Here is a 20234-nt window from a genome sequence, read left to right on the forward strand (position 1 = left end):
ATAAATGCGGGGACTATGGTAAGGGTCAGGGCTTGCTCGTTTTCTTCTAAGATGTTTCAGTATATTTAAAAATGGCTTTTTTAAAGGATAGGAAAAAGGTGACAGGTTTCCATTAGGCAATTCACTCAATGTACCCTCTTCATATGTGGTTTTTCCTCATTTTTCCCTTTAAGAAGGGGAAGGGGCATGCAAGGGAAGGGGGAGGGTTCCCTCTTCCTCCACCCCCAACCTCAATCTTCAATCTTAATTCTGGGTCGATTAGAGGGCAATCTAACCTCCGGGTATCCTTCAGCGTGTTCTCCTCTGTACAAGCTGTGCCCTGTGGCGAGGAGCTCTGGGCAGACATCCACCAAGTGGGCATATTAGCCCAGGCCTGTCAAAAGGTGCTGTGAGGCCAGAGATCATTTTAAAAGACTTCCCAAAAGAGCATCTCCAGCCTGGTTAGCCTCTGCGTGTTCTGCTCACTAAAATAAACAGCTTCTCTACCAACATGGAACAATCCCTTTGTTGCCAGAAGAGATTTGGCCTCCCGAGACATACTTAGTAGCCAGTACACTTCTGGCTCAAGGGCTGTGATTGGTGGAAAAGAACTCTCCCCGGAGAATGGTATTTTCTAGCATCCTGGAGCTAGGGTACTTGTTTTTAAAAAGTATTGTCACACTTAGAAGACATTAATGATTTTCATTACAGGTTTTATTCTCTTATGTTGCTAATTATTATTTTATGAGCAGAAAAGGGTATTTAGTACTGTAAATATTTCAATTATGTTAAACTAATGTAGAAAACATTACGTTCTTATAACCAAAGTTGGTGAAAGTGACCATCTGACTTCCTAGAAATGGGGAGTTACGTCATCTAGGGCATCATGTTATCCATTCTTGGTACAGCTTTCTCCCCCTGGAGTTTATGGCACACTTGTCTAATCACACTTCTCCTCTCCCAAATCCGAACAATCGAGAGCTCTTGTTCGTTTACACAGTGACAGCTTCAGGCTTCTTTTTGACTTTAAACTCAGTGAATAAGAACCAGTAAGCGAGGGGGTGAAAGTGGGCATTTGTGAAGAGCAGTGGAAAATTTTAATCCATGTTTTTACACCAGTTCTATATTCTTGCAGTGCCAAAAGAATAAATCTTATACTAAGTAAAAACTTAACTGAAGAAAAAGGCAGAAACAGAGAGTCAAACAGAACAATGAAATTCAAGACTCTGCTTGGAAAAAAACGCAGCCTAAAATGGGTACACAGCGTAACAGCTCCATGAGCTATGCATCCCAAATAGTCTTCTGTAAGCATGTATTTTGCACTTTGAAAGGCACACAGGACAGCGTTGGGTGGATGGGAGCTGTTTATAGCAGCTTGTCGTTGGTGCTTCAGTCCTTGTGGGTGTCGTTCAACAGGATGAAAGGCCCGTGAGGATCCAAGACACTTGGAGGCTGATCCACAGAGGGCTCGCACACACCACAAGAATCTCCCAGAGCGTCATGACAGTTGAAGACTTTGAGACCACTGACGCAGGATATTACATTTGCACTGCCCAGAATCTCCGAGGACAGACCACAGTTGCTACCACTGTTGAATTTTCCTGACTTGGAAAATGGAGTATAATGAACTGATGGAAAGTCCATTTGTGTACACAACCAGCTTTGGGGTTCTTTTGACTAGTGCTTTGCCAGAGGCCGATGTCAAGTGCCAAACCCCAACCCTCGCTTTGTGAGTCAGACCCAGACATCCAAACTAATAGGAAGTCATCTGGTCTAATAATAGACGTGTTAACTCTTCTAACAGAAAACATGTATTTCAATTTCTTACCTACATATATGCATTTCTAGTTTTTCTACTAAGAAAGCATATATGCAGACAACCTTATATAATCATTTCTATTAAATGAGCAAGTTTTTGTAAAAAATAAGCAGGCTAAGTGCTCTTGTATTTTAAGTTGGCTTGAAGTACATCCAGAAGGACTTGCTGGCAGCAATGTTTGGGTCAATATGTAATACTCGATATAATAACCACAAAAATGAGAATATAAAAATGCAGTGACATACAGTTCAACTACTTATTCATGGCAGCAACTCAAGATTTGAATGCTAGACAAGTCACTTTTCCTTGGCAGCAACTTTAAAGCTAATATGACTTATGAAAGTATTGAAAAAAAATCATATTCTTGCTTTTTTAAATTGCTGCATTCAAAATTACTAATTCTAGATTAATCCATTCAATAAGAACTAGAGCATGTGTTTCTAAAAGTTTAACTTTCAATATAAAAGAGATGTACAGATCAAGGAAGATTCAACTCTGTTTAGACTTTGCCATCTTCAAAATATTTAGACCACAGCTGTTCCAATTTTCTTACCTTATACGGCAGAATTGTTAAAACCAGCCAAAATTTATTTCTCAGATACACATGGCTTTCAATTTAGAAAAGCTTAGCTCTAAGTCTAGCTCCGTGAGCCAAATATCAGCCCATGACCACTTTTGTGGTTGCAGTGGAAATTCCTGGAAAATAGCTTAAGAGGAGACATGATGTCAACTCCTGCGCTGTGGGAAGGGCTATCAACTGGACGACACCTTGAGGAGTGAAGTATGTCAGCGGTTGCAATTCTCATATTGAATATTCCAGCATTATTTATTTGATCAAAGTAAAATACACTTTCCATCACTACAAACTGAGCACAACTACAGTTGTTTACACATCCATATTTTTATGACGTGCCAACATTTTGCATCATACATAAAACATTTGGTTTGAAAAACATCTTAAAGTTTTGTTTCCTATTTTCTCTCCTGTTGTCTCCCACTCTCTGAAGACATTTTCTATTAATTGTGTCAGACTGATTTCCCCAGACACCTAAATGGTACGGAGGACAGCAGGGAACAGCACAAGATATACCATGCGTAGGGGATGGATGGCAAACCTAACTTTGGCTAATAACATTGAGAACTTAGAAGGGTGAGCAGAGAGAGATTCCAGGAAGGGGCAGTGAACTTATGTTCCCATTTATCAGAAGCAAACATGGAAGGTTACATACATAATAAACCATTGGAGGTAAAAGACTGCAGACACAATCACTAATTTGAAAAAAAACATGCGTCATGAATATCAATTTGCTATGAAGTATACATGTAAGTGATGACTCAAATATCCACCTCTAGTGTCCTGAATCTGTTCTTACCACAGGGGTTATCTGTACAGCCGTCGAACGTCAGCAACGCAGGTTAGTAAATACTGACATTGCGATGCTGGCATATGCAAGCAGAGGGAGAAAAAGCCACAGCTCTTCCTTCCACCTCCCCGCAAAGTATCAGAATTGGGGGAGGTAATAAGCTTTGAAAAGAAATCGAAATGCAACTTGGAGGAGAGTTGTACAAGCCACATCTTCCACTTGTTGGCCATTTTGCCACCTTCCCAGGACAGAAAGACTCCTCAAAGGGTATGTGGAAACTTAGCATTATCTGACCGGACTGTTTTGTTCTATTAAATACTGCATCTATGGTTTAATCAAGGTGCTCCTATTCTTTAATAAGCACTGAATCCTATCTTAGTTTTGTTAGCCACTGACTCTCTCCCATTCTTTATTCTCTCTAGGGTTTCCCAAAATTTGTAATATCAGATCCAGGCCTTGGTTTACTTGGTAGGTGGTTTCAGTACCTTGAAGATGAGCTGGCTCTGGAAAAGCATGTTCCTTTTTCCTTGTCCCAGAGAAAAGTAGGTAGGAGGTAGAAGGTTTGCTTTCGTGGCTCTGGATGGGGGCGGAAGGAAAAGGAAGAGACGAGATAACGGGAAAGATGACAGTTTAAATCTGTGAGGATAGCCTAGATCAAGGTAAACATAAGGCAGAAGTAATCCATTGGTACTGCCCTTTTTCTTTATACAGATTTCTAGAAAAATTACAGTTCTACATTTGCTCACAGCCTGAGAAAACAGATCATAGTGTAATGTTAGGTTCACATGGGTAAGTTAAAAATCTACAGAAAAAATCCTAGCCAGTTTCAACTGACATGGCTGAACACTGAAAGACTGCCACCAAGATACTCCAAAAGGATTCTGAGGATGTACAGACATGGACATCTCAAAGCTTTTCCTGCCATTCCCTCTCCCCCCATATCAAAGGGCTGAGCGGAGGTGGTGGTAGAGACCCAGAATTCCAGCAAGTATTGCTCGCTCTTCTATGGCTTTTGCAGAAATGCATACACCAACTATGGTTTGATTGGTACATATCCAGATATGTTCAGCTTTTGACTCTGAATACACAGCAAAGGAGGCAGCATCAAACACATGACACTCTGTTACATCCATCTCATTCACACATCCCCAGTCAGACCAAAATAAAAGTCACAAGAAGGTGTCTGTGGTGAAGGACATTATAAAGGTTATAAATCTTTATCTTAATAGGCCCCTGAGAGTTTTTCCCCTTATGCTTAGGTGAAAAAGGCAATGAACAAGGTTCTCGTTCTCTAAGTGCTTTGTGCAACGGCGTCCGTGTAGACCAATTCCGAGATCTTCTGGGGAGGAGTCTCTTGGACCAAGTCACGTCGTCCTCCAGAGTTCCAGTCTCATGAGGAGCCCATTCTGGGGGTGGCGACTTTCTAGTTCTAGGGCGGTGATTACACGGCAGCTAATGTAGCTCTTGCTCCCAAGGTCATGGTTGGGTCAGCCCTGCAGACCTGCAGACCTGCAGAAATGCTTCCAGACAGTGTCCCGGCTTTCCGACAGCGTCATCTGGGTGAGACGCTGGGGCTGGAGAAGGAGCCAGAACTCCTGGGTGACTGGAAAGGGATGGCGGAGGACGTGGGGGACCTCTTGGGGCTGCACAGGTCCCCGTTGTGCAGCTTCCACAGCAGCTCCTCGTTCTCCATGGAGAGTCGCTTGTTGACTTTCGACTCCTTCTCCAGCGACTCCTGCAAGACGGCCTGCTCAGTGGATAGTTGCCTTCAAGACAAAAAAGAGCCAGAAACCATGTGGATCTGAGTTACAAATAAAGAAATAACTTGAAAAACTTTCCTTGCCATTTTATATTTGAGAGTCCAAAAAAACGATCCCTTTGGAATAAAGGAGTTCTGCAGAGCTCCTGGGCACGGGTTGTTGGCTGGCTGACAACTCCTGGAAATGTGAGTTTGAGCCAAAGAAAAAGCTGCACTTTAGGGGGCAATTTCATGGTAGGCTGAGTGCCACTCCCACAAATATTCTGCATGTCCTATGACTCTCTTATGTTTGGGCCTGTTGCCTATGGGTCACGTGATGCTCCTTCACCGAAACTGTTCTTGGTGTCAACAAGCCAGGGGCCCCGGGGGCGGGGGGGGGGGAAGGCTAGCCCGCTTAAGTCTTAGCATTTGGTCCAGGCCAGTATGGTAAAAGCATGAAGCGCTACCATCATATTTTCCAGATAGAAATAGTACCTCTTTAACCCCCCACTGCAATCGTATCTCCAGGAGGTACAGGGGTGGAGTATGGTAAGAAAGTAACACTCGAAGTTCGAGGAAGGGAGGAGCCTGGGAAAAACAGGTCCGCTTTATTTTTACCTTGAAATTGCCATGTGCTTGTCCATCCGAGCTTTTAATTCCTCATTCTCCTGCTGGAATCGCTTCAGTTTGTCAAGCAGGGCTGTGTTGTTGTCCACCTTGGTGTACACAAGAACGCCAACATTTATGCATTAAAAATAAAGTCCGTCATTTCCTAACGCACATTTATGGCACAAGCACACTTTGGAGAGACTGAATTAAGGAAAGTTTAATAGTATGTTGAGATTCATGGACACTGACTCCCTGCAAGAAGAATCGGAAGCAGCCAAATAGAGCATCTGGATGTTATTTTTTAAAAAGTGAATGCCGGGCTGCTTGAAAAGTGACACACCCAGGAGGTAACTAATTTGTTCCAGGTCACACCGTTTTAGAATCCCCACTGAGAATTGCTGCCCTGCCCTCTGCAGCCCTGGGGGCTGTACCTCTTTCAGTTTCAAGGTGGTAAAACAAAAACTGCAGCCAGACAGCCTGCCTTTATCAAGGGCACTACAGCTTCTTATGGAAAATTTTGCAAAAAAAAAAAAAATTCCCACGTTTGATGAAAACTCATAGGCCAACAGTTCACAGTTCTTGGCAATGATTAATATGGTCTTAAATATGGTTTCCAGTTACTCTTCAGCATTGGCCTCTGAGTGGCCACTCAAAGCAGCAGTTCACAAAGCTCTGTAGAGCATCGGATGAGAGGAGCGACAGTATAGAAAGCTCCCGCCTCAGTTCACCCGAAGATATGTTTGTTCTCCTGCTGGCCTGCCCAGGCTAAACTTTCAAGGAAAACAAATTGATCAGTTGCGAGATTAGAGGACAAAATCCCAGAAGACATTTAATCACTTAACGTGATGAAGGGCTGATGACGTCACAGCTTGTTTTCTAAGGCTCAGATTTGATGGCTTGCTTAGGAGGCTGCATCATAGCTCTGTCAGAATTAACTCTAAGTCCCTGTCCTTGCAGCTGGGACTGATCTCCTGTGACTATGGCTTTTAGTTTGGAGTCCTACTGTTCTTTTTTTTTTTTTTTCCTTTTTCTACCCAAAGCCCCCCAGTACATAGTTGTGTATTTTTAGTTGTGGGTTTTTCTAGTTGTGGCATGTGGGACGCCACCTCAGCATGGCCTGATGAGTGGTGCCACGTCCGCGCCCAGGATCCCAGCCGGCGAAACCCTGGGCCACAGAAGCAGAGCGCACGAACTTAACCACTCGGCCACAGGGCAGCCCCCCTATTGTTCTTAACATCTCCTATTATCCAGAAAGTGCTCAGGACAAGTTAATCAAATAAAATAACTTTCAAAAAATGAGACTAGCATGGAAGAGAAAGGGGACCTTGGAATTTGCAGCAATGATCAAGGAATTCAAGATAAAACATGAGGTGTGAAGGTCTGGAATTAAGAGACTGGGCAGTGACTGGCCTTAAAATACTATCTCATCTAATTCCTCATTTTATAGGAGAGGAAACCAGCCCTGGTGATGTCAGCTGATTACCAGCAGAGCTGGTTTTCAGACTGAAGCTTTCATACTGAGCAAGGCTCCTTGCTTTCTAAGTGTCTTATTATCTACAAAGGCCTGGAGCTTACAAATAGATAAGGGAACAGTAGTTTACCTTTCATCATATCAACCCATCCTTCTGCATACACACAATGCAATGCTGGCTAATATCATGATGCCTCTTGGGCAGGGCAAGAGACAAACACTTGAGCATCAACAAAAATTAAAATGTAAGAGTCATTTTACAGCAGAACCTGTTCTTATCGCACATGATTGTTTGAAAAGTTTCGGTGCACGAATAGCACATGGGGCAGCAAATTATTAATAGGATTATCTCAGTCCTCACTCACTGCCACTAAGCAGAGTTATCAGACCTGATATAACACGGTGACCCTTGGCAGGAACAGGTGTATATACCAGATTGGGGCTATTAACAAACCACGAGTTCCTTTCCTTCCTATAAAAAATAAGATTTCCTGGTAATTCAGTGCCCATCTATCTACATGGGGGTTTGGACTTTCCCTTCCTCCGTGGAGAGGTAAGAGTCTCTAATAGAAAACGGAACCAAATGCCAAGCAAGCAAACGAAGAGCGACCTCTATGCTTCCTGTGGTCAGTCCAGGCTGGTTCGACTGACCATACTAACTCAACAATGAGTCACTTGTAACTGGAGAGAGAAGAGGCGAGCAGCGTGAGGCGTTGGCACAGTCAAGAGCAAAGCACAGCACTGGTTTGGGTCAACTAAGCTGCCTTGCCAGACCCTGCCCACTTGGTGAGACTCCTGGCTACTAGCAGCTGTGTTCCAGGGCTGGGTCAAGACTCACACTGAACACGCCGCTCAAACCCATAGTTCTGGATAGACTCACAGGCCAACATCCGGTCTCTGTCCTAGAGGCCACAAACTGAACTCTATTCCTCTTTTTCATAATGCTTGCTATTTGTCCAACCGCATTAATTTTATCAAAGCATAATTCTTTTATCACATTCTCATTGACATGCAGCAAGATGAAGCATTTAGATAGCAAGACTGAATTGCTCCAATGTGCTTAATTGACACATCCAACTGTTCTGGGCCAAAGAAACTGGCCTAGAGTTGGCGATATATTAAAGTACTAGTTTTACGTTATCTCAAAATCCTTCTTATGCAGTGAAGAGTCACAGGCCCCCGAAATGGGAGCCTGATTTGTTTGTTGTGGCTTTTCCAAGGACTGAATGCTGCTTTACCCGTTCCTTGAAAAGAATGCTCCAGAAGGTGGCAATAAATAAGCCTTGAGCAAACACAGAAAAGAAAATGTAACCTCTCTTCCCTTTTGCATATTTCCAAATATCTTTAAGTGGCAGTTAAAACAACGGTGCAGTTCTAGTTCAGAGCCCAGGCCCTATTCCACACACGTTATTCTATTTGGTAAGGCTCTGGAAAAGACGTACCAGTTTCTCCATTTTCATTAACTTGACGTCCTGTTGATGCAGTTTCTCATTCTTGATCTCTAACACAGCTTTCAGGCTTTCCAGCTCTTGCTCCAGGTACATGATCTGAGGGTTTTTCTGGAAAAGACACAGCAGGATGTAGCATTGACTGATCATTTAACACCATCTCATAGTTCAAATTCTAATATAAAGAATCTTTGCTTAGATTTAGAAATTAGACAAACAGGGAGCAAGCGACTTCCACCTTCTTACAGCATTTCAAAGAAAGGTGACAAGGGTTAAGATAATGTTAACCTCAAAGTCTTTGGTTATAACAATGAAATAAGACATTTCACCTTTGAAAACATTTCACTCATTCATCAGTAACTTAATATGGAAAAAATATTGGTAGCACCAAATATTTTCTTGGAAGTAACAGAAAAACCATTGCTTACAATACAAAACAGAACCGTAGCTAGAGACTCAGCAATTGCGAGTCCTTTACTGGTGTTTGGAGGGAGAAAAGGAACAACAGTTCTAACCAAAGTCAGTCACTGATCTGGAATGAAAAGGCGATACATTCATAGGGCTTTCTGGGAAACAACAGAAATGACAGTAGTGTCCTGAGTCTTTTAGATTTATATTCTGATGGGACTATGTTGGCCGGCCATACTTCTAGGGCAGTCATAACACCCTATCATTTTATTTTGTGACACCCCGACACCCACACGGCATACAGCATATACACTACTAAAATTCTTCCCAAAATAAACACTGCGTAAGGGGAGACATCCTCTTAGCGCACAGCACCAGGGAGATGCCCCGACTCCTTGCTTTATTTATGGAAATTCAACTGAACCATCCAAAACGTATGATACAAATTAATAGCACAAGATCTGCTGATCAGATGTTTAATGAGAGAATTTTGCAGACAAGAATCAGTGGTGCACATCATCAAAACGGTCCTCCTGGACAGTGGTTAATGCTCTGGACCGATCCTTGGGGAGAATCAGGGGAACGGGCCCGTGGGGATCACTTAATCAAACCCCTCCATTCACAGAAGGAGGCAACGTGTCCCACAGCTCAAAAGGTCTGCTCAGGGAACGTGCCAGAGCCGGAAGGTGCTGGGGCAGGGGACACCCACATCTTCAACTCCAGGGCTCTTTCCCAAATTTCCTAAGTTTCACATACTGTCATCCCTTTACATATGATTTTCTTCTAACCCTAAAGCTGGCAAATCCTATCTTGCTTTGTTAAAGGGAAACAGCACAATTTACTGTGTTGAATTTTAAAATTAGAACATTTACAGGCTTGTTTCACCTTATGCTGCTTCTCTGCCAGCCTGTCCCTTTCTCCCTCACTCTCGTGTGCCTTTCTTCCACAATTTGGGCACATTCCAACAGGAGTAAGGCAATAAGATATTCCTGCTTTTCTCACTCTGTTTCCTTCTTAGTTTTCCCAAAACCACTGTAGTCCCAGGAAGCTCTTTAGAATCTGTTCCCCAAACCATTAGTAAGGTTTACACCCTGTATGTAAGTCTAGATTTTTTTGAATCACTGACTATTTCTAAGAATCTTCCAGAATAAACAGCTTTGAAGTTTCATTAAATATGATCTCATCTACTTGTACTCAAATATCTAGAGGATCTCCCAATGAGATTATCAGCAAAAGAGCTCACGGAGAGACCAACACTTGTGCTTTGTTAGCTGGCAACAGATTTTAAGTGACAAGAAAGCTTTGCTTCTGCGATGTCAGGGCATAAATATACGGAATGAAAATGGTAGGACCACAGACAGAAGCAGCAAGAAAATACCTCCCCCACAAAAGGGCAGAGGAATAACAATAAAAGCTCCAAGAGAAAGTTGCGCATATGAGAGAAATTGGTACTTTTCAAAAGTGAGGATTATCCATACAATGAAATATTGCCCAGCCATAAAAAGGAATAAAGTAGCTTTACATGCCACAGTATACACGACTTTTGAACATAAGCTAAGTGAAAGAAGCCAGACACAAAAGACCACATACAGCGTGGTTCCATTTCCATGAAAACATCCAGAATAGGCAAATCCCTAGAGATAGAAAGTGGACTGGTGGTTCCTCAGGGCTGGGGAGTCGGCAGTGCGGGGGGTGGGGGGGGGGGGACAGAGAGTGACTGCTAATGGGTACAGGGTTTCCTCTTGGGGTGATAAAAATGTTCTGGAATTAGATACTGGTGACCAATGTATGACTTGTGAACCACAGAACTGTACATTTTAAAAGGGTGAATATCATGGTATGTAGATTATATCTCAATCTAGCAGTCGGTTAAAAAAAAATGAAGTTTCACATAAAACCCTGGCCCTAATTTATAGTTTTTTGTCTTCCTGTAGGTATTAGCTTAGACCACTCCCAACAAATTGGGCTTCATCTGTATGTCAGCTTTTAGGATTAAAAAAAAAAGACACCAGTAAACAAAGAAGCCGTTTTATATATTTTAAAAATCACACTGCAAGATATGAAAAGGACTCCAAACCCATGTTATTTCTCCAGCTGCTGAACACTCTGTTGACTCTAAGAGGCAGCTGAGCACAGGAAAAATTCAGTAGTGATGGAGGAGCACACACAACTTACTAAACTGGCTTTCTCTCTTGATATTCTTTTTTCTTCTTCTGATTTCAACTTTTCATTTAAAGCATCATTTTCACTCTTCAGATCATTGATTTGTTTCTAAAACACAAACAATGGAATGTGGAACGTAAGTTAACAAGCAGACACCAGAAATATAGCAAATGTACACAGAAACACGCCAAAACCACACACACCTCAAAGATGGTGATTTGGGGGGGGGGGGGCGGGAGTGGTTATTGAGATTGACTTACTTCTAATGATTCTTGCTTTTCATAAAGCAAATCCTCAAGTGATTTCTTTTCCATTTCATGGCTTTTCTTGATTTCTGGAAAGAAGTGATATTTTGTGAGGCAATAACATCCTATGAGATCATTGTATTCTAGAGTTGATAAAGCACAGATGTAAGAGTTGATTACAAAGCAATACGACTACATTACCCTATACTTGTATGATGCTCTTATATAAATTAAGCTATCTCTTCTCACATTAGCCCTCTGAGGTGTGTAGGGCAGATAGTTCCATTTTATGACTGAGAGCACAGAGGCTCTGAGAGGCCAGGAGACCTTAGGGAACACATAGTGTACTTCCCAGGGGCGGTGCCTCAAACACTGGCCTTCAGACTCCAGGTCTGGAGTGCCTGTGCTCTTTCTCATTTGCTCTTCATGAACCAAAGAGAAGTCTAAAATCAAACCCCTTTCTAGCAGGAGGGAAGAAAACAATGCTTACTAAATGTTTACCCCGAGCCAGTCACTTTTACTTGTTATCATCTCTGACTTCACACAACAACTCTATTCTTCTGATGAGAAAGACCTTTGCCAAAGGTCACACGGCCCCGTTCTCGCCCCCTGTCCCCAGGCTTCTCTGTAGGATGCAATGAGTTTAGGGTAACAACTTCAGCTACATGGCCAATGAGGTTCTGAAGGAAATGGCTTCTTCCTCTTTTCCTTCAACTCTTCCAATCACGATGAAATAAAAGATTCTTTTTCTATTTAACAAGGGCCACCTACGTGTCACGGTAGTGTTGGTGCGCAAGAGTTCACGTGAGCAAGAGTGCTTAGCGAGGCTCCTTTACCGTGGCCAGGATATAAACTAACACCTTCAACTTCCCAGGACCTACAGCGGTAAAGGACAACTCGTATCGAAAAGGCCTTTCAGTTCTTTAAAAGTTCATCTTCTTTCCTAAAAGCCTGGCATTTATAACAAATTATTCCCATCCTTAGGGCAAAGGGCATCTGCTGACTATGAACAATGCAAAAAAGAAACCAAAAACCCTCGAAACTGAATACCACACGCTATTCTCTGGAGGAGAAAGTCGTGAATCATTTCCGTTTTAAAACATCTCACGCTGTTCCATTAGATCTTCTTCTATTTAAATAGAAAAAAAGCATTCTTGCCTGAAAGGGAAGTCTCATAGGCCTTCTTCAGTAATTCTACTTTCTCCGAGTGGCTAGCTTCAATTTCTAACTTGGAGGTTTCGTGGGCAGCATTTAAGTTGTCAAACTATAAGAAAACAAAACAATAGTTTACCAGTAAAATCAGAAGTCCCAAGTTGAATAATAAGCAGCAACAGTAGGAGACCTGACACACGAGCTTGCATTCACATTAAAGGGCTACCTAACACAGGTGAAGAACGACCCAGCGTGGATTGGCCACTCCCAATTCTCCACTCCGTTCCCCTCAGGAACCAAACACACAAGTTCTCCAGGGTTCGAGGATGGAAATGGCGGAGTCCATCATGAGCAATGAGGATTAGGTTCCACGGGGACAGGACCACTTAAGCTCCACGCCTGTCACTTTGGCTTCCATATCCTCAGTCCCTAGCACGTGCCTGGCATATAGTAGGTGCTCTGTAAATATTTGCTGAATGAAAAACTGACTCTAAAAGGGAGCAAGAAAATTAAAGAGAGGCTTATGATATACTATGAAGTGAGAAATATGGGTTATTAAACAAGTGCTATTTTAAAAAAGAAGAAATGCAAACCAATGGCTTAGCCACAAAATGCCAGAATGCTCACAAAGGGATTATTCCTAGGAAGTAGGATAAAGGGTTGTTTCTAATTTTATCTTTTCTTCCTTTTTTTCTTCCCCTCTTTTGCTCAACCTATGTACATTGCTTTGATCTTAAGAAAATAATCTTTTCACTTATTTAACTAAAAAACAAAAAGAAGTTCATCAATGGATGTTCAACGAAGAGAAGTTCATCGAAGGAAGTTCACCACCAACAGCAGTTAGATTTCAAATAAGTGGCCATGACCAAGACCATGCTCGGCTCCCAAAAGCACAGACCTGCTCTTGCAGCTGGCTTTGGTACTTCTCTGCTTCCTCAATGTAAATGTTCTGAAGCTTTTCACACTCCCCGGTGTAAAATTCTTTCAGCCGGTTCTCCAGCTCTGTGAGATCAGTCTGGTGCTGCTGGTTTAGCTTCTGGACAAATCCTTCATAAGCTATTTGCAACTCGTTCCTGGCTTTTTCTAATTTCTCACAGGTGGTTGAAGCAGTGACTGAAGAGACATGAAAATGAAAAGGGAAGATGACATTTAACCTGCTGAATGTCCTAAATTCATAACATTTACACACAGCTGTGATGACTCTGGAAGTATAAACACAGTACTCTCAAGAGTACTCTGCTCTCTCGTGACTAGATTTCCAAACATAATGGTGTAGAAGTGAACAGTAACAAGGAACAAGAGGAAATGGTCTCTGGCAGCAAAAAAAAAAAAAACCACACCTGTCTAGCAAGACACGAGAACCGTACTTGAGAAGAGCCAGGCTCCCAAGAGAAGTGACCAATCAGTGCAGGGTCCATAAGGACAGGAGGCTCTGATTGGCCGAGGCGTCTCCAAGGACCACCCCCCAGTAGGGAGAGGCTCAGACACAGAAGGAACTGGGAAGATCAGAGAGAAGAAATCAATGGATTTTAAGCTTGTACTTAATTTGAGATGATTTCAACTCATTATTTCGAAAAATACAGTAATAAAAACAAAATGTTAGAACATATTGAACCCAAATCACCAGAGCATACAGACTTTAGAAAAAACACACTTTAAAAGCTACAATATAATATGAATATATCGAAAAGTTAACATTTTAAAAGGGCAACGTAATTTGATCGACATAATTTAAAATCAGAGCATCCTACCTCTTCACCACCGCTACCAAAAACAGAATCACTAACAATACTGTGGCAGAGCGGTTCAGGTTCTGCACGATCCCCTTCCGCGGCCCAGGTTCGCGGGTGCGGATCCCAGCGGCAACCTACTCCACTCATCAGCCGGGCAGAACTCACACACAATACATCCTAGTACACACTGTAATAAATCCTGGAAGACCCCTCTCATTTCCCAGGAAGCTTGACTTTGGACTTCTCCGGCCTTCCTACACTGATGTTAAATACGGCTCAGAGGGGCGCTATGTGTCTGTCAGGAGGCGGCACGTTCTTAACATCCCAGCGTGACCATGGACTAACATAAAACCGGTACTGGTAAGTTGGTTAAATTAACCCTTACCTCGCTTTTGGTAAGGAATATTCCAGAAATACATATGTATTTCTGGAGTTGTGGAAGGAAAAATGACTGTTTCAGGGCAGAGAAGAGGACTGTTTAGATCAATGGTTATTCTACCTAAGTAACACGAAATGGGCTCTTTCCTGGGACGAATTTCTGGCAACGACAGACTTGTTTTCTTGGGACTAGGCCAGTTAGCAGTAGAAATACCAGTCACTCATCCCATATCAGTATTCTATCAGAGGTAAAACGGGCCATATAGAAATGACAAAAAATAGAACTACTATATGATGACTGGCCCAGAATCTCAACAACTGGCATGTCATCTCATCAACGCTCACAGAAGTCCTGTGAGAACCTTATCACTAAAGGATTAAAGGAGGAAAACAACCGAAAGGGTAAATAATTTGCCCATGGGCACACAGCGAAGCAAGTGGTGGAGGACTGGATTGCAGTAAACAGTTTGGATTCTGATTCTGTCTGCACCCAAAGTCTGTGCTCCTCGCACCCTACCCAGCTGCCTCTTGTGACAGAACTAGTGAGAAACAAGATGCAGCCTCTCCTTGGGGGGTCCACGGTCTAACTGACAAGACATGCATGTGTGAGAAGCAACAATACTGGGCAGTACCTAAGGACCCAGTGGATGGCACTCAAGGTAGGTTACATGTGGCTAGGGTGGTACGGAAGGTCTGGTCGGCAGATCAAAAAGAAAATTTTTTTAAATTGTGATAAAATATACATAACATAAAACATCATTTTAATCATTTAAGTGTAGAGTTTTGTGGCATTAAGTACATTCAGACTGGGGTGCAACCATCACCATCATCCATCTCCAGAACTTTTTGCCCAAACTGAAATTTCCTATTAATTAAACAATAACTCCCATTTCCCCCCCTCCTTGGCCACTGGCAATCACCACTCTACTTTCTGTCTCTATGACTTTGATTACTCTTAAGTACCTTATATAAATGGAATCATATAGAATTTGTCCTTTTGTGACTGGCTTATTTCACTCAGCACAATGTCTTAAAGGTTCATCCATGTTGCAGCATGTCAGAATTTCCTTCCTTCTTAAAGGATCGGACATACCACATTTTGTTTACCCATTCATCTGTTGATGGACACTTGGGTTGCTTCCACCTTTTGGCTATTGTGAATGCTACTGCTATGAACATGAGTATACAAATACCTGTTCAAGTCCCTGCTTTCAATTCTTTTGGGTATATAGTTAGAAGTGGAACTGCTGGATCATATGGTAATTCTATTATTATTTGAGAAACCGCCATCTTGTTTTCCATAAAGGCTGAATCATTTTACATTCCCACCAACAGTATGCAAGGGTTCCAATTTCTCCACATCCTCACCAAAATTTTTCTTTTTGTTATAATAGCCATCCTAATGGGTGTGAAGTGGTATCTCACTGTGGTTTGAATTTGGTCAGCAGATGTAAAAATTGAACCATGTGATATAAATACAATTCTGACATTGGGTAAAAACCGTATTCCACCATGAGCAATGGTGGGAGACTGCAGTGTGTCTTGCAGACTACAACATTCAAAAGGGAGAAAAGCTGGAGATAAGACCCAAAAAGGTAGATGGAGGCCAGATTTTAGAGGCCAACAAATGGGATACCAATGACAATTCAGTCCTTTGGGACTAAATTTTGTAAGTTATTTTTTTCTTTAAAAGAATTTAGCAAAAGATAATAGCTATGCTGGTTGCTAGAGAACACCCTCCTCACTTTTCCTTTTTATTGCTCTAAATATTTATCAAAGGAGACAAAAATGATTCAAGAAGGCAAATGTCAGTCAAATAAGTAAATACATTAGCTTCCACTAACTAACTTTCCAAAGTACACAAATAAAATGATGGAGCCGCAAGCCTCCTTGTGTGAACTCCGTATGGGAACTCTATAGGAAAGGAGGCAATAGAAAAATATTTTGCAAGCTGTTAATCAAGGCATCAAATAGTTTTCTGGTCAGAGAAATAATTCACTTGGAACTTTACACATCAGCAACATTAAAAAAAAAAGTAATAACGTGATCTGGCCCATCCGAATGCTCATTTCAGAGACAGAAACACCTAAGAGAACCAAAAACTCGAAGTACTTCTATGTGGAAGTTGACAGAATGCTGCACCTGCCAAATTGAACACCTCCGCCTGTAATCAAACAACCGTCAGTTTGAATGGATAATTACGGTGCATCAGCCTTAAAAATCAAATAGGATATATGAAAATCTTCTCACATTAGCCACTGGATGGGGCGTTTTCTCTGTTTAAAAAAAACCCTAACAAGCTGAAATAGTGTTCAGTTTTGTTGGCCACTGTGAGTGAGGTGAAGGGAGGACAGAGGGGAGGGGAGGGAAAGGAGAAGAAGGGGTGAGATGGGGGAGCGGGTGGCTTCCTGCTGTTAGTACAGCAGGCCCGGCCCAGATGGTGACATCAGCCTGCAGCTGTGCACAGACCTTTGCTCTGGGTCCTGGCCGTGGGATGCTGTGCCGAGAACAGCTGGGCTGAAGTGATCTCTCACACAAATGGCTTTACTTTGAATTCACTGGCCTGGGCTCCTGAGGAAACATGTATTTGGCATAAAGATTCATGAAATGCTTTTTTAAAGGACACACACGTAAATGTCAGATCAGGGTTCTCAGATGCTCCTGTCGGCTGGACATGCTCTGTGGGAAGGAGCGGGGACGTCACCCCACCGTTTTAGTCATGAACCTTTCCTTGTACTTATTACAGTTTAGGACAGACTTCTAAGGCCACCTGTGCTGGCTCTTACTCCTCTCTCAGTCTCATCTCTTCCTTGCGTTTTCTCCAGAATTCCACTCACTTTTAGTCAATGGATCAGACACCTAACAAAGCCAAAGCCAAACATAAAATCTTTCAGAATTTGGACTAAGTAAGCAACGAGTTTTTGCACAGTGACACTATTTTCAAGAAGTTATTGCACAAATACAAAATCCACACAGTAGTAGAAGTCCTTTTGTCCTTGTTTTAATCATTCCATTGGTCGATTTTTAAAAACGTGTCTGTGATGAAGGGCAGCAAAAGCCCACTGCCTGTAGAAGAACTGATGGATTATAACTTTTGTACCCATATTGGTAAACTGCAAAATCTATCTCCAGGAATCTACCTTAAAATGACTGAGTTTTGAGAATTAAGGAGGAAAGATACCAACTCATCTACAAGGTCAGCTCTAAAACACAAGGGACGTTACAGATGAGAAGTCGATATTTTCCCCCTGGGATGAACCAGGCCTGAGAAGAATCGTGGGCCAATGACAGAACAGGAACAACACAGAGACACTCCCTGACTGTTTAAAACATGGATTACTCAGCAAGGAAAACGTATTCCAGAAGATGTGGTGAAATGCTTGAAAACTTTTCCTTTTCAAATATTTGGATGACATCTAGAAAAGGCCCAATGTCACAGTCAAATGTAACCTCTGAAAAAGAGAGCTGGAGCCATCCCAGTCTTTTAGCCGTTTTCCCTGAGGAGCCGCACTGCAGCCATTATGTAATCGGTCCTGGAAGCCTCTGCCAGGAGGCACAGGTCAAATTTTTATTTCCATCTCATTGAGACTACTTTCCTTTTGGTGATTGATAATAAGTGTACTGTTTACAGAGAAAACCAGTACACAATCATGTCCCTAAGATGTCACTGTTCTTTTGAAAAGATGCAGAGCTTTCTCAATTTTTACATCCGAGTAGCATGCATGAGTAGCATGTCATAGGATGACCAAAAATATTTTAACTCTCAGGAACATAAATAAATGTCTTCATAAAACAGAGCCAGAATACCTAGGTTCAAACCTCAGCCACACTATTTACCTGTTAGGCGATTTGAGCAAGTTACTCGAGCTCTCTAAACCTTCACTTCCTCATTTTTTTTAATGGCAATAATATTAGCGCCTTACCTGGAGGAGTAAACAAAATATTACACGTGAAGCACCTGGCCCAGTGCCTGACCAGGGTGAGTATGCAACAAACGTTACTGTTACTATGACTAGCTTTGCCAAAGGCCACCAATTCAAATGCGTTTGAAGAGCGCTCAAAGACGCTTGGGGTTCCACGACCGACTGTGACGCTAGAAAGCAGCATTGCTTGTCTGGTATCCAAAGAAGATTAATACACACGCACACACCAAGGATAGGGTGCTACGGTACACATCTACCCCAAATCTTCACTTCCTACTACTGTTGTTCTTGACATTATATGCAATAGGATTTTCCCAACTTCCAGGTGATTTTATCCAAGTTGGACATAAAATATAGAAAGGAAAAGGAAAACTGGGGAGGTAGGTCACCTGAAAGGTCGTGCAAATTTTCATGATGCTATAGAAGAGATTGTGATGGAAAGAAAAGATAAACAGGAGAAGACTATGACTTCGTTTCCCCACTGGACACACACACTTTCTCTAGATGCTTCCATCAGGCCTGCTGCAGGTGCCGACCCTTCCTGGAGCAGAGCTCCCCTTCTCTGCACCTTCCATGAGGGCAATGACACGCCTGCATCCGGCTTCGCTTGCCTGCTTTGGGTCCCAGCTTTCCCTGGCTGCCTGGGAAGTCAGACGCCTGATCTTAGTTCTGAGCACTTTCACTCTTTTCTTCAAGAGCACACACTTCTCAGGGTAAACATCTTTTTTTTCTAAAAAAAAACTTTTAATTGTGGAATAATTTTAGATTTATAGAAAAGGTACAAAGATAGTATAGAGAGTTCCTGTAGACTCTTCACTTAGCTTCCCAAAATGTTATCATCTTACATAACCATGCAACATTCATCAACGCTAAGGTTTTCACATTGCAACAATACCATTAGCAGTTTTTCCATTAATGCTCTTTTTTTTTTTAAGAATAAATTTTACTTTAGAATAATTTTAGATCTTCAGAAAAGTTGCAAGGATAGAAGAGAGAGTTCCCAGATACCCCTCACCCAGCCTCCCCTAATGTTAGCATCATGGATTTCCACGGGACATTTGCAAAACAAAGAAATCAGCATTGGTACATTATTACTAACTAAACTCCAAACTTTGTCCATTTGTTTTTGTTTCAGGATCCAACCCAAGATAGCGCACTGCATTTAGATCTTGGGTCTTCTTAGTCTTCTCAGGTCTGTGAGTTTGCCCTTTTTCTTTTCTTGTTTTTCATAATCTTGACAATTTTGAAGAGTTGAGAATTTTATAGAACATCCTTCAATTTGGGCTTGTCTGATGTTTTCTCTGCATATTCCTTGACCCAGCAATTCCACTAATAAGAATTTATCTTACAGATATACTCTCACACATATAAAACGAGGGACATATGAAGCTATCCACTGGAACATTTTTATAAGAGCAAAACATCAGAAACAACCTAATGTCCATCCCAAAGGAATTAGTTAAATTATGCTGTATCTATATAATGGAATACTTTCCAAAAGATAAAATAATTTTACAGCTGCTAGGAAAAAAAAAAAAAGACTGAGGAAGTTCCTTAATACTGGTCTTTAAGAAATCTCAGGTGAAAAAGAAGGGTGCAGAACAGCCTACATAAAACGTTGCCAACCGTGTATGAAAGGATGGGGAACAAATATCCATCTGATATTACTTCTCCTGCACCCCAGCTCTGGAAGCATGAATGCGGGCACTATGTTCTCCTGCAGTAGGGTGATTCTTTCATAATATTATCCTACCGAGGGAAATCCCGTCATGACACATTCCCAGGACAAGTGACTGTTGGTTAC

At 42.0% G+C, this 20234-nt stretch overlaps 2 protein-coding genes across 20 annotated transcripts in view; one reads left to right on the forward strand and one right to left on the reverse strand.

Moving 5' to 3' along the window:
* PDGFRL (platelet derived growth factor receptor like) overlaps positions 1 to 1907 on the forward strand; it is a 47284-nt gene extending 45377 nt beyond the window's left edge. The window contains exon 6 of the mRNA XM_014836499.3: positions 1396 to 1907. Coding sequence (XP_014691985.2) covers positions 1396 to 1584 — 189 coding nt within the window. The 3' untranslated portion in view covers positions 1585 to 1907. The remainder of the gene's footprint in view (positions 1 to 1395) is intronic.
* Positions 1908 to 2605: 698 nt separating this feature from the next.
* Positions 2606 to 20234, reverse strand: part of MTUS1 (microtubule associated scaffold protein 1) — a 145369-nt gene continuing 127740 nt past the window's right edge. For 17 of the 19 annotated variants that reach the window (XM_070500049.1, XM_070500047.1, XM_070500044.1 and 14 more), the window contains 7 exons: positions 13295 to 13509; positions 12403 to 12508; positions 11260 to 11333; positions 11012 to 11107; positions 8423 to 8539; positions 5519 to 5616; positions 2606 to 4928 (listed from right to left, as the gene is read on the reverse strand). In XM_070500049.1, coding sequence (XP_070356150.1) covers positions 4715 to 4928; positions 5519 to 5616; positions 8423 to 8539; positions 11012 to 11107; positions 11260 to 11333; positions 12403 to 12508; positions 13295 to 13509 — 920 coding nt within the window. In that variant the 3' untranslated portion in view covers positions 2606 to 4714. Of the gene's footprint in view, positions 4929 to 5518; positions 5617 to 8422; positions 8540 to 11011; positions 11108 to 11259; positions 11334 to 12402; positions 12509 to 12622; positions 12887 to 13294; positions 13510 to 20234 lie in introns of those variants that run through there. The other 2 variants (XR_011498872.1, XR_011498871.1) reach the window with 1 other exon arrangement.

Source organism: Equus asinus, chromosome 27, assembly GCF_041296235.1.
Source record: "Equus asinus isolate D_3611 breed Donkey chromosome 27, EquAss-T2T_v2, whole genome shotgun sequence".
NCBI classification, from domain to species: domain Eukaryota; kingdom Metazoa; phylum Chordata; class Mammalia; order Perissodactyla; family Equidae; genus Equus; species Equus asinus.